Source organism: Helianthus annuus, chromosome 5 (assembly GCF_002127325.2).
Source record: "Helianthus annuus cultivar XRQ/B chromosome 5, HanXRQr2.0-SUNRISE, whole genome shotgun sequence".
Classification (NCBI taxonomy): Eukaryota; Viridiplantae; Streptophyta; class Magnoliopsida; order Asterales; family Asteraceae; genus Helianthus; species Helianthus annuus.
The window spans coordinates 162486057-162500355 of record NC_035437.2 but is presented as its reverse complement, the minus strand read 5'-3'; the positions used below and the strand labels follow the sequence as shown (position 1 = coordinate 162500355).

Below are 14299 nucleotides of genomic sequence, written 5' to 3'. Positions count from 1 at the left end.
TGTTGGAAAAACCGAATAATATGGGCCTTATTAAAGGTATTAATTTCTCGTGTGGCAACACAGATATTAATCATCTTTTCTTTGCGGATGATGCGTTAATCATGGGGGAGTGGTCCCGTGAGAACATTCAAAATACGGCTCGGGTTCTTAGAATTTTTTATTTATGTTCGGGTCTTCGTATCAATATTCACAAGTCTAACCTTTTCGGTTTTGGTACGGAAGAAAATGAGGTTGATAGCATGATGGAAATTTTGGGTTGTAGAAGAGGTACTTTTCCCTTTGTGTACTTGGGAATCAAAGTGGGAGCCAAGATGTCCCGTGTAAATATTTGGAATGTGGTTTTAGAAGTTCTTAAAAACCGTCTTGCAAGTTGGAAATCTAAGCATCTTTCTATTGGAGGCCGATTAATTCTAATTAAAGCGGTGCTTGAGAATTTGCCAATATATTATTTTTCTCTTTATAAAGCTCCTAAGTCGGTTTTGGAGTCTATGGAGGCGATTATGCGGAGATTTTTATGGGCAGGTTGTAGTACGGATAAAAAGATTAATTGGGTGGCTTGGGACATAATTACAACGCCAAAGAAGATGGGAGGCTTAGGGGTGTCGAAGTTAGGAGATATTAACGACGCGCTTCTTCTTAAATGGGCGTGGCATTTTAAGACCGGGGGTACTTGTTTATGGAAGAAAGTGGTTATTGGATGCCATGGGAAGAGTAGATCTTGGTCTTTACTTCCGTGTTCCGCTTCCGCTAGCGGGTGTTGGAAACAAATTGTCAAGATTGGAGCAAAAAGAATTTGGAACGGTAGAACTCTTGGCAGTTATTTCACCGGCACTGTTGGTGACGGATCTAGCATTAGCTTTTGGGTGGATTCTTGGATTAGGGAGGAGCCTTTAAGATTAACTTATCCTCATCTCTTCAGCCTTGAAAAAAACAAATGGGCTTCGGTTTTGGATAGGGTATATGTCGTGAATAATGTGAAGACGTTATAGTGGGAGTGGCGAACTAATCCATCTACCGCTTCTGAAATCTTGGAGCTCTTCAACCTCATGTCTGACATTTACGACTTCGAGTTGAAGGGGGGAACGATACATGGAGATGGAACGATGATTCATCCGATGGATTCTCGGTTAAGAAGGTTAGGTGTTTGCTGGCTGATTTTCCGCGTCCTCTCACAGGTGTGAAGATGAAATGGAAAGGATGGGTTCCGTTGAAATGTAAGATCCTAGTTTGGAGGGCTGCGTTAAATCGTCTGCCGTCTAAAGTCAATTTGGTTGTTCGAGGTGTTAATATCCCTAGTCTACAGTGCGACATGTGCGATGTGGATACTAAATCAGTTTTACACCTGTTTACGGGATGTTGGTTTGCCTTGGAGGTTTGGAGTCGTGTGGAGTCTTGGTGCAAATTAAGCCCGTCAATTGTCTTCGATGTTGCTGACTTGTTGCGGATTCCTAACTCGCAGTTGCTGTCCAAACATGCTAAGCATATTTTGAGAGGTATTGTATTTACTACTATGTGGATGATATGGAAGGAACGTAACGACCGTATTTTTCAAAGCAAACGTCGTCGAGCCCCGGAAGTTTTCGAGAGCGTTAAAATAACTTCTTATTTTTGGTTTAAAAATAGATCTAGATTGAAAGGTTTAGCATGGAACGATTGGTGTAAATACCCCGCTTGTGTCGATGTAACGTTTGTGTTCTCGGGGGTCCTTGTTTTGAGGTCCGTTCGTGGTCGTTTTTGAATGAAGTTAACCTTTAAAAAAAAGTGTAACTATATATATAATTATAACTTATTCCTTATTTTTAATTTGGTGATAAAAAGAATTGCAAAATCCGAAGAATAAAGAATTTATCTTCATTATTTTTTTTATCTGTCTATTTTCCTAAAGATTTAATTTTGTCAAGTGTCAAGATCTCATAACGTTAAGAGATGATGAGATGTGAGATTTGTTCCAATAGATTTTGACATGTGGTGTCATAGTATTATCTTGATACTAAAATAATAACTAAAAGATTATAATAAACACATATCACAAATATAAAATACACATTTACTATCAAAACACTAAACAAGTAACAACAACCCCAACTCAAAAAAGTACTCGATACTAGACAAGAAAGAGTAAAAGTCGGCTAAACAACCTCCATACGGACCCACTAAGATTCAGTTTTGATTCTTAAGGGTGTAAGGGGTGCTCACCTCTTAGGTGAGTCTCCCCTCTTACACATAACCAACCATAAAATGCCACGTCAACTCCCCTCTAACACTCCCATAATACCCCTTTTTGATGGCGGCACTCCCCTCTTAGGTGAATTGTTTTTTTTTAAAAAAAAAAAAAAAAAAAGAAAAACAGTCATTGGTCACTCCCCCTCTCTCTCTTCCCTCTCTCTTCGGTGAGCCGCCACCGGATTTACCCCCAACCACCTCACCGATTCCCTCTCCCGCATCAATGGCGGTGTCTTACCGCTCGGTTTCCCTCCTCCCCGATTTGCTTTACCGAAGACGCCCCGACCCCCCTAAATATACTCACCATTATCACTCCTTTTTTTGTGTTTTTTACGGGCGAATCTACACACCATTTTTATTAATTCTAAATTTACATTTTTGTTCATCAAATAGTTTGTATGCTAAATAACTTGTCCTTTCTAATGAGATTGAGGGTTTTTAATGAGTCACATGAGAGCAAATAAACATAACCTTCCGTTATGTAACTTCGAATAACATGGATATATGTATACCCACTATATAAACAATCACCGAAAGTCATCGATGGAATGTGAGAGAGTGGGAAGATATGCGTGGAAATGGTTGCTGGGGTGCAGGAAAATCGACCATTCCAGATGGTGGGGGCGTTTGGATTGCTTATTTTAGTGACTTATTAGTTTATTGATTTTTTGAAAAGTTAAAAGATGTTTGGCATGAAATTCTTATGTGAGGGGAAAAGTCAATAAGTCACTCCATTATGACTTATTAACTTTTCTAAAAAGTCATAAGTTGTTTTGAAAAGCTAAGCCAAACATGACCGATGTGTTGCATGGGGTATCTCCAGAAGGTAATTTAGAAACAATCTCTAAAAGTAGTTTTAGAGATAATTTTTTAATTAATTTTGTATAACATGTGTTTTATATAATTACAAGTCATAGTCATAATTCAAGATCATATGTATAATATGATTACACAACATATGTATATAATTAATGTATAAAGTTGTGTTACACATGCATATAATTACACACTATTATAAACGATTTAGACACGCTTTTATAACCAAAACGTATAATATTTATAAAATATATATCAATAACATAATTAAATTAAAGAAATAAAATGCTCAATTTATCATTCATGTGATATCATTTTAATTATAAAAGAAAATTAAAGTATTTAATTAAAATTATAGTAATAAAGTATATTAAAACTATATGCATTGTTAAGCTTAATAAAAAGTCAATAATGATTATATCTTTTGTGTGATTATTACAAAATTCCCACCCTCATTTTAGTTATTGTTTCTAAATCCAAATTACTTTATACAATTCTTATGAACAAAAACATTACTCCATATATATTATACGGTATTTTCTAGCTTTTTTTAATGTCCAACAAAGCTTAACCACCCAGGTACATCAACAGGCAAAAGGTCATTCACACCTATGATTACAGACAAAACAGGTGCTCCAATCGATCATCCATTATAGGAAAAAAAAAAACACCGTTCAAAGGCCATACTATGTTAAACCCCTAACACACGCATGATATTTTGTCACGAACAAGATTTTGACTAATAACCTTCCTTGAGAAAATCACCGGGCACAGCTATACTAGTGGCTTTAAAAAAAATATGGGCTTAGAACCGTAAAGAGAAGAAGCCCAATAAACCCCACCGCTAGTTCGTCACCTTCCCCTTAATTCATGTAAAACCCAAATCAACCTTTTCCCAAAAACTCACCCATCACCATTTTCACACACTACTGTGTGCGTTACTCCCCTTCCCTCCCTCTCTCAATACTTCAATTTCAACCCTCAACAGTTGGTGGTTCACTTCAATCAATCTTAGGGCTTTCTTTCTTCTTCAATGGCCCTCAGAGTTGCAGGTTTTCGCTGGTTAGTTTCCAAATTTTCTTACCCTTTTCACTTCTTGTTGATCGTCCGTCATCATAATCTAGTTTCTGAGAACTTGAAATTCCACAGGTACGATGGATTCTTTCTATCAATGCTCGCCTTCAGCATGTATCCTTTTTGTAATTATAATCAATTTAATATTAATTATGTTAATTAGTTGGTGTAATTGTAATTGTGTTTGATTTGATTATTGTTTTGCTTGACGATCGGATCGAATAGAATAATGGTTGTGTTAAGTTGGCATCGATATCATGGATGTAAATTACCATTGCACCTGTGGCTTGCGGTTTGTTTGTCAACTTAATCTTTTTTTTTTTTTTTTTTTTGTAAAATCTTGTTCATTTTGATATGGATTGTGTGATTTTGGTGATTAATTTTGTGTTTTTTTTTTTGGTTATTTGATTTAGGTTGACTATGGGGCTGTTTTTGTTTTTAGAATCTTGATGTTTGTGGATAATTGGATTGCATCTGCTGTTCGATTGTAAGTCCGAATTAATCTAAAAATCGATAGATTAAATTTATAATGTTTGAAAGAGGGATTTGTGTTATACTGTAATTATTCAGGATATTATGTTGTATTAATTGTAAATATTATCTTGTGATCATCTTTATGTTTGACATAATTCAAAAATTAACGTTCCGGTTATTGTATCGTGTAGGGATTATGGTCGGCAGCTAAGAGGCAGTCGATTAATTGGAAGATTGGTGGTTATATCTATTTTATATGGAGTGTTGTATCCCTTTCTTTGGGGATGGAGTTTTATCGGGGCTATATGGTTTGCGGCTGCAAGAAAATGTGTACGTGCATCGTTTTGGTTTCTTTAATTAGTTAACGACCCGTTAACCCGTGAACCCATGTGCCCGTGAATGATAATCGTAACGTTTGTATCTGAAATTGTTGCAGTTGCCGGAGAAAAACCAGAAATGGGGATTTCTTGTATGGTTACTATTTAGCTTTTGTGGGCTCATCTGCCTCGCGGGTAGTTTTGGAAAAAAGGTACTATATAATCTGATGATCTTGGTTCTTATAAATATAAACTTTCATATTACATGATTTTTTTTTAAATTTTTTTCGTATTTTCAGTGGTTAATTAGAAGGCAAGCTCATGTACGACGTGCGCCACAGGGGACTCGTGTTTCTGAACATATGGTAATATCAAGAAACTATATTGCATGAGAAATGTTTGTATCGCTCGTAAATGACGTATGATGTTATCCAGAATCGTCATCATATTATATATAATTTGAAGTATTTTGAAGGCGGAAATATGTGTGTTACCTTTTCGATACATATCAAGAATTATAACTTGATAGTTTGTTTCCTTAACGGTAGTTTCTAATTATAATTTATATAGTCATAGTTTACGATATTATGATTTATATTCTTTTATTGGTATCATCTTTTGTAACCGCATGTTATTAGAAGATTACCTTTAAATTTTTATTCTACATTAAATAACTGTATATTTTCCAGGTGCTGCTTAATATGATTCGCCAGCCCGATTGGGTATATGAAGTTCATGCTCACGAAGCGAGAGCGTTTGAGCAAGAGACCAACCCGTATAATACGGGAATGAACCTTAATGCAGTCCAGGTAACTACTAAATTTAAAACCACATATTCAAAAAACGGATTGATTAAACGAAATGTTTTGTAATTTTTCGCATTTACTCTCTATTTATTTTATTAACGACTTTCATATTTTGGCGTGTAGAGGGCAGCAGTAGAGACCGCGATTCAACAGCTTCCGGTTTATATCTTAAAAGGGATCCCGCCTGACTGCAGTGACTGTCCGATTTGTTTGGAAGAATTCGTTGTCGGTCAAGGGGTAACACACAACATTTTCTTTTTATTTTATTATTTTATAAACGTTAAACCTAGTAAGAATACTTATGAACCTAATTCGTTAATTAATTAATTTCTAGGTTCGCGGGCTTCCTTGTGCTCATAATTTCCATGTGGCGTGCATCGATAAATGGCTTATATTAAACACAAAATGTCCTCGATGCCGTTGTATAGTCTTTCCCTTTCTAAACCTAAATAACCCGTCAACCATTTCGGTTGATCCTGACGGTCCATCCGTTTCAACAACTCAGCACATGAGATCACAACCGTCTAGCTCAATTTACCTTACGAGAATGCAAAGTTTTCTCGTTCCAGCTCAAGAAGAAGAATCAGTGCCATCTGATTCCAGCCCGAACCAGAGCCCGATCCAGACCTCTAGCAACAGTTCGGATGATGCTGCTGTGGAAATTGTAGAAGATAAAGGTGAACCATCTGGGCCTATACAGTGAGTGTTTTGGGCCAGAAACTGTAAATCATATAGTTTTTGGTTCATTTTTACAGTTTTTATGAGTTTAGGACTCAAGAAAGTATATACTTATTTGGCATGAGTAGATGCTTGTTTTGGTTACCCTAATTAATGTAATGGTTCCAAAAGCATGATCATACTATAAAACTAGTAATGCCATGTGACTTTTATCATGTTGTTTTGTTGATTTAGCTTCTGTCATCATTTCTGATGCAAGGTGGTCATTTAAATCTATTTACGAGTCGGGCTATATTTTATCTTTAACGGGTCCAGTCCAATTAAAAAGTTAGATGTAAAGGCAACCCGTAAAATTATTTTCTTTTATAAAAAAAAACTATTAACATATCTTTGTAATTTGGTAATTTAAGTTTTATTTAGTAGTAGATATATTAGTCAATAATCCAATTAGACCCGACTCGATTTAGCATGTATAGAACACTTGTTTTAACATGAGCCTGCTCGATCCACTTATATGACATCTCGGATGAAGCAAGAAGCAAAGTAGCTGGTAATCTTAACCTATTTGGGAATGTTGCGGGGTAAGCTATTTTTGTTCTAGTTGTTTGTTGTTTTGTTCCGGACTAATGCTATTTTTGCGTAACTATTTAAATAACTAAATTTTAAGGTGTAACGCTAACCTGTCTCCTTCAACCTTAGAAACTAAACCGTATACATTTATAACCAGTTTACTAGCCTCAGCTTAGACTGTTCAATTAGTTTTAACTTTTAACCACCTAATGGTTACTTAACTAATAATAAAAATATAACACTTCCTTGCGCAATAAAACACTCGTATTAAAAAAAAAAAAAAAACAAAAAAAAAACAAAAAAAAAAAACAAAAACTCCTCAAAATACAAGAGGTAAAAGAAACTGGAATGCATGCACAAAATTATATAAAATAGAGTGAAATTAAAATAAAGAATTTGTTGTTAATGGTGGCACTGTCTCTGTTTTGAATTAGTTATGGTTGTTTTGTTTATACAATCAAGTTATTTCTTGGCATGCGAAAAGAATCTACTCTCCACATCATTTATATTATTATTTAGAAAAGCAGCTACAAGAATTCATTTTTTTATAAAACTTTGGATCAATATGGGTTATATAATTTAATTATTTTTTTAATAGTTTAAAACAAATAAAAGCAGATATACGAATTCTTAGTGTTTAGAAACTTAAAGACGAATTCTTAGTATTTAGAAACTTAAAGTAGATGAAATTTTTAAAAGGCTTACAAAATAAAATGTTTGATTGTATTTATTTAAAAACTTTAGGGGGAGTACAAGATTAAAAAAAATATAGCTAAAAAGGAAGCTGGTACATTTATATCCTTTTAAAAAAGTTCAAGAACATATCTTTGTAATTTGGTAATTTAAATATTTATTAGTAGTAGTAGATAAATTACTCAAATAATTCAATTTGAAATTTATTTCCTTTAAAAAAAGTTCAATAACATATCTTTGCAATTTGGTAATTTAAGTATTTATTAGTAGTAGATATATTACTCAAATAATTCAATTTGAACTGACTCGAATTAGCATGTATTAAAACTTGTTTTAACATGAGAAGCTCAAGTGCTCAACCCACCTATTTGACATCTTGAATGAAGCAACTAGCTTGTAATCGTAGCCTATTTGCGAGTTAGATACATTCTTCCAGTGACGGGTAAAATAGGTCAAATAAAAAAATTAGTTAAAAAAGAAAACCGAAAAATTTAGTACATTTTTAAAGTTCAATAACATATCTTCCTATGGTGATTTTTAATAGTAAACTAGAAATTTTACCCCGCGCGTTGCGACGGGAGTTTGATTATCAATATAGTACCGACACTCGGTATAGCAACCCAAAGAGATAAGATAAAATCATTGGAAAAGGATTATTGAAACGTCCATGTATGTATAAAAACACTAACAAACGAAATACTAAAAGAAAAAATATTGGTTCTGATAATACCAATAGTGGAAACAATATTATTCAGTTGGATTGGCTTTGGTTCATCACGTTAGGGAGAAAAAAAAACTCTAAAAGGCGAAATACTTAACTAAATAAAAGTAAAGTAGAGTAATTAAATATGTATATCAACAAAGTTAAAGTAGATGACGTAAACATGTATATAAGCAAAGTAAACTAATGGGGAATCAAATTTATTAAGTTGAGGGACTAAATATGTATATTAGGAAAGCTAGAGTAGAAGTTAAAGTAGATGGACTAAACATGTATATTAGCAAAGTTAACTAATGAGGAATAAAGTTTATTAAGTAGAGGGACTAAACATGTATATTATGATAGTTATAATAGAAGGACTAAACACGTAAATTAAAAAAATTAAGGGTTAAAAGCAAAATTCTTTTGACCAACCAGAAGTCAACATTTGGCTATGTCGGATTAGCCCACCGACATAGCCTTTTAAGTGTATATATAATAAGTAAGTTAGATAATCCAATACGACCTAACTCCGTTTAGCGTGTATTAAAAACATGTTTTAACATAAACTCATTTTGATCTATTTCACCCATCTATTTGACATCTTGAATGAAGCAACTAGGCGGTTCCTTTAACCTTGCGAGTTAGGGACCGATTATATTCTACCTTTAACAGGTCAATCTAATTAGATAAAAATGTTAACCAAAACGTTAAATTTAGAATTTAGTGTCTTTTTCTAAAATCTCTGTTAACACATCTTTGTAATTTGGTAATTGATTTTTTTAATCAATAGTAGATGTGTTACCAGTGGGGTGGTGGTCCATTAGATGGTGGTCCATTAGGAAAGACAAAACCTTTAAACACCTGGATTTAGGAGGGGAGATCATGGGTTCAAGCCTCACAAACAATAAGGATTAAAAGAGCTTCGCCATTAATATAGTAGATGTGTTAGGCAAATGATCAAATTAAACCCGACTCGATTTATCATGTATTAAAAACTTGTTTTAACCCGAACTCATTTTTACTTGTTCCACCCAATTATTTGGCATCTTGAATAAAACACTAGATGAAATAAAGTAAAGTTATTATTCATTCATTATGACTAGAAACTATGAGATTCAACTTCGATTGAATCCCACATTGTACATTAGTTATTGTTAACCAGATTCTTCATCAGTAGTGGTTGTTGTGATACTAGTATCAGCTACCCACCCCGGATCAACAGAAACATCAAGAAAATACAACATAAAAACCAAGAAAACCGAGCAAACAAACATGGGTATAGCTCCAAACAACCACAAGAACAGCGGGAACGAGAAGTAGAACGCGCGAAGCCCCAACGACCAGAAGTAACTTCCCAAGTTCACCGAGGAGCTGACATACTCCGCGGTGAGACGATGGCAAGTAAAGTTGGTGATCTTTTTGTATGGAACATTTATCAGCATGCTAGCATGACTATAGTATCTAATTGATTGAACATTCATTAAAAAGGATATTAAAAAGCAGACTAGTATGCTAAAGAACTTGATTGTTAACCGCAGCTTGGTTCCTTCGCCAAATGTTATGCCAATCATGTGGCGGTTGTTGTTGTTGTTGTTATTGTTGTTGTTTTGTGCGGTTAAGCCTCCGGTCATGAGGACCGCGATTAGGGAGCTGAGCATGATGGCTGTAGAGGCTAACAAGGTTGATGCCATAATGTTGTTTCTTAGTGTTTGGACTGCTAGAACTCCTGTCTTTTGTGTGTCCTGTTATAACCAAAAGTTCATTAAACAAAGGGAGGTAATACATATACAAGATATATGTACAACTAACTATATATAGATTCAGTGACGGAACCAGAACTTTTTAAATTAGGGATCATTAAAAAAAGGCTCATATTTTATACATAAAAATCTAACAAATACCAAAATTTCATTTAACAAAGGGAGGTAATAGTCTAATACACATATAATAGAGTTAAATGCCATTTTAGTCCCTGTGGTTCGGGCCATTTTGACAGTTTAGTCCAAAGGTTTGAAACGTTGTCATTTTAATGCAAATAGTTTCAAACATTGTCATTTTAGTCCACTGGTTTAACTCCATTCATTTTTTCTATTAACTATAAGGGCATTTTGGTCATTATATATGTAATTTTGTTAACTAGAAGGGCAATTCGGCCATATAAAATGACCGAATTGCCCTGCTAGCTAACAGAAAAAATGGATAGAGTTAATCCAGTAGACTAAAATGGCAACGTTTGAAACTATTTAGACTAAAATGAAAACATTTCAAATATCTAGACTAAACTGGCAAAATAGCCCAAACCACAGGGACTAAAATGACATTTAACTCTATATAATATATATGTATAACTAACTGTATATAGATTTAGTGTCAGAATCAGAACTTTTTTAGTCAGAAATCATTAAAAAAACTCATATTTTATATATAAAAATCTAACAAATTCTTGTGGACAAGGTCACGGACCTTCTTGACCCCCTGGTTTCGTCCCTGTATATAGTAGACAATAACATACCTCCATCATGGAGCTAACCCAGAATCGGCGATTGATCGCATTCATCCCAACAACTGTGCGAACAGGTTTACGACGAATCTGATAAAGAAGCCAGACGTGATAGACCGCCATTACAAGCAATCCCGCGGGTACCAACACAAAATCCAAATCTTTTTCCTCCATTTTTGAGTGATTTCAGATCAACATGCATAACAAAAAGTATTGACAAAAGGAGTGGGGTGGTGGTAGTTGTTATATAGTGACTCATGTCACATTCCAAAAGTTTTCAGGGCCTTTCCTGGAAGCACGGCCCGTGAATAACCATTTTGACTAAACATATTACCGATACATATATTTTTTGTTTAGACTTACATATCATATATTGTGTGTAAATGTGTTTAAAACTTATATGTATCATATATATTGTGTGTAAATTTGTTTAAAATGATGTCTTTTATGCTTAAGTAGAAACATGAGTTACGTTTAAACTTGTAACTTTAACTGTTTTTATAGACACGTTTTTCTTTTTAAAAGAGTTTGATATAATCATAACAACATCTATTTGTTATTATAATTATCTATAAATTAAAATCACAATATATCTTTTTATTGGTAATTAGTAAATATTACAGTTTTATATTGATGTATTTATAAGAGGTTGGTGGGCATTACATGGGGAAGAGGGAAACCGAATCAAAATTCAATGATGCATTAATAACACCCGGTACGTGACGTGTAGTTTAATTGGAATTCGAGGAGAAATTAGATTTGAGTTTGAGATCGATCCCAATCAGGTTTTATTAGACTAAAGGGTTTGGGACCCGGTTTGGGCCCGGCCTGGCTCGGCGTCGGTCTTGTACACCGCCCCCCTTATGCACGGCTCGTCCCAACTGTCTCCCACACGCCAGACTCGACGGGTCTTTGAATTCAAAAAAGAGCCGTTACAACGGCTACTTCATTTAATAAAAAAAATTCCCCCTTTTCTTTAAAACACTCTCATTTTATATCATTTTTCACCAAATTTCTCATCACTTTCAACCCAAAGCACTCTCATTTTTATACCATTCTTTTATAAAAAGAAATATCTTTTCATCCACAATGCCATCTAATTCTTGGTGGTCCTCGTCTTCGGAGGAGGAAGAGGAGATGTTTTACGCAAACGCTGTGCTAAAAGCGGCGCAGATTCTTATGGAGGAGGAAGAAGAAGATGTCTCGTCTGAAAGCGTTATTACCAGATGAATACGGATTAACAGAGACCGCCAAGGTTTATCATTAATAAATTTTATTATCCTTATTCCTTATTTCCTCGTATTTATATATATTTTTACGACAGGAACGCACGAGAAATTGGTGAATGATTATTTTTTGGATGCACCCCTTTATAATGCCGAGATTTTCGGACGCAGGTTCCGAATGAGTCGCCGGTTATTCACACGGATTGCTGATGATTTGGCGGGGATAGACCCGTTTTTCACGCAACGACCCGATGCTCGTGGTTATGAAGGGTTCAGCATGTTACAAAAGGGTACTGCGGCCATTCGCCAATTGGCGTACGGGACAGTGGCCGACGCTTTGGACGAGTACTTACAGATGTCGACAAATACTACGCGGGAATGTTTGTATCGGTTTTGCCATAATGTGGTGAAACTGTATAGCAAAAAATATTTGCGGAAACCAAACGCGTATGATGTTCAACAGTTGTACCAAGCTCATGAAGCATGACACGGGTTTCCGGGAATGCTCGGTAGCATTGATTGTATACATTGGGCGTGGCAAAATTGCCCGAATGCGTGGCGATGCCAATATATGCGAGGTGATCACGGCCATCCAACCTTAATACTTGAGGTCGTGGCATCACAAGATTTATGGATCTGGCATTCTTTCTTTGGTCTCCCTGGTTCACCTAACGACCTCAACGTGCTATAGCAATGGGCCATCATTGAACAACCGACACGTGCGTTTACACCGAAGAGGTTGCGCCTTTGTATGTACGCTTCCATTTTGCTCCATAACGTGATTATTGAAGACGAAGAACGGGCGATTTGTGAGTATGATGAGAATGCATCTATCGGGAATACTGTCCCGGTAGATCCGACGAAACAGGATTTAAACTCGTTCTCGCTAACCAATGACTTCACGCATGCAAACCTTCAACAGGAAATGGTAGAACGTATATGGAACAACGCAAACGGCGGGGACGGTGACGAAGACGATAGCGAGTAGTGTAATTTTTTTAAAATTTTAAATCTAGTCTTTTTTATAAATTTTAGGTAGTGTAATTGTTTTTTAGATTATGTAATTTTTATTTATGTTATGTAATGGATTTTATTATCTTCTTTTATATCTTATTTTTATTTAAATTTTTAATTGTTTTTATAAAGTTAAACAAATAAAAAAGTTAAACAATAAAAGTTAAACAAATAAAATAAATTAAACAATAAAAATAATATGGGGTAGCCCCATCTTCCACCCCTTCAAAATGCAAGGAGGCCCATCCTCCATGGAATGGTAATGTGGCGCCTACGTGGCGGCCCATCCTCATGGGAATGGGGCTCTCCATACCCTCTAGTCTTGGTGGGTCTACAGTCGAGGTTTTTCGGAACTGATGATTGTGGGTTTGGGCTATTGCGTAGTGGGGCGTGTTTTTTCAAAATTTAGCCCCAATAACGTCCAATATTGCCCCTCGACCTTTCCCCATTTTCTTTGTCCAATCACCTTCCATCTTCCTACTTTTAATCCAATAAGATTTTAATGGTTTTTGTTTTATTTAATTATATTACATCTCATTTAACATAATGTCCCACATCACCACTACATTCACTTTGTAAAAACGCCCAATAATGCCCCATTGCTGACTGGGCTGCCACATGGTGCAAAACGCCCTAGGGTGGTGCATTATTCACTCCAACGACTACGCATGGTCTCAACACTTTCTATGGTCACAGACGTATGGAGTCGTCTTTTGTCATTGGGTTACCCGAGTAGACAACTTTTATTTCGTTGGTAGCTAAAAAAAGTGTATAAAAACATAAAAAAAATTCTTTCTCTATAATATATATGTACTAGGTTAGAACCCCGTGTATTACACATGTTGAATAATTGTAATTTTATATATTAAATAATAAAAAGTTATATTTTTACAAACCCTGTATATTGTACGGGTTAAACAAATGTAGTTTTATATATGAAATAATAAAAAAAATATATCTTTAAAAACCATGTGTATTACACAGATTAAATAAATGTAATTTTGTATACTAAATACTAAAAACGCCGTATCTTTAAAAAAAGCCATGTATAATCGGGTTGAATAAATCTACCAAATAATAAAAAAATTACATCCTTAAAAACCCTGTATGTTACACGTGTTGAATAGATCTAAAAGAGAGTTATATCTTTAAAAACCATATGTATTACACATATTAAATAAATGTAATTTTGTATATTAAATACT

At 34.8% G+C, this 14299-nt stretch overlaps 2 protein-coding genes across 3 annotated transcripts; one reads left to right on the top strand and one right to left on the bottom strand.

Moving 5' to 3' along the window:
- Positions 1–3877: 3877 nt before the first annotated feature.
- Positions 3878–6603, top strand: LOC110885181 (E3 ubiquitin-protein ligase SIS3). Of its 2 annotated transcripts, XM_022132864.2 has the most exons (10): positions 3878–4101; positions 4189–4227; positions 4339–4405; positions 4527–4600; positions 4779–4917; positions 5024–5116; positions 5204–5269; positions 5594–5713; positions 5834–5947; positions 6045–6603. In XM_022132864.2, the coding sequence occupies exons 1-10, from the start codon at positions 4073–4075 to the stop codon at positions 6411–6413; spliced, it is 1110 nt and encodes a 369-aa protein (XP_021988556.1). In that variant the 5' UTR covers positions 3878–4072; the 3' UTR covers positions 6414–6603. The 2 variants fall into 2 exon arrangements, with proteins under 2 accessions (XP_021988556.1, XP_021988557.1); XM_022132865.2 differs by lacking the exons at positions 4189–4227; positions 4339–4405; positions 4527–4600 and having other exon boundaries at positions 3879–4101.
- A 2820-nt stretch (positions 6604–9423) lies between these two features.
- LOC110885182 lies at positions 9424–11144 on the bottom strand. The gene is made up of 2 exons (XM_022132866.2): positions 10867–11144; positions 9424–10096 (listed from the first exon to the last, which is right to left on the bottom strand). The coding sequence occupies exons 1-2, from the start codon at positions 11026–11028 to the stop codon at positions 9509–9511; spliced, it is 750 nt and encodes a 249-aa protein (XP_021988558.1). The 5' UTR covers positions 11029–11144; the 3' UTR covers positions 9424–9508.
- Positions 11145–14299: the final 3155 nt, after the last annotated feature.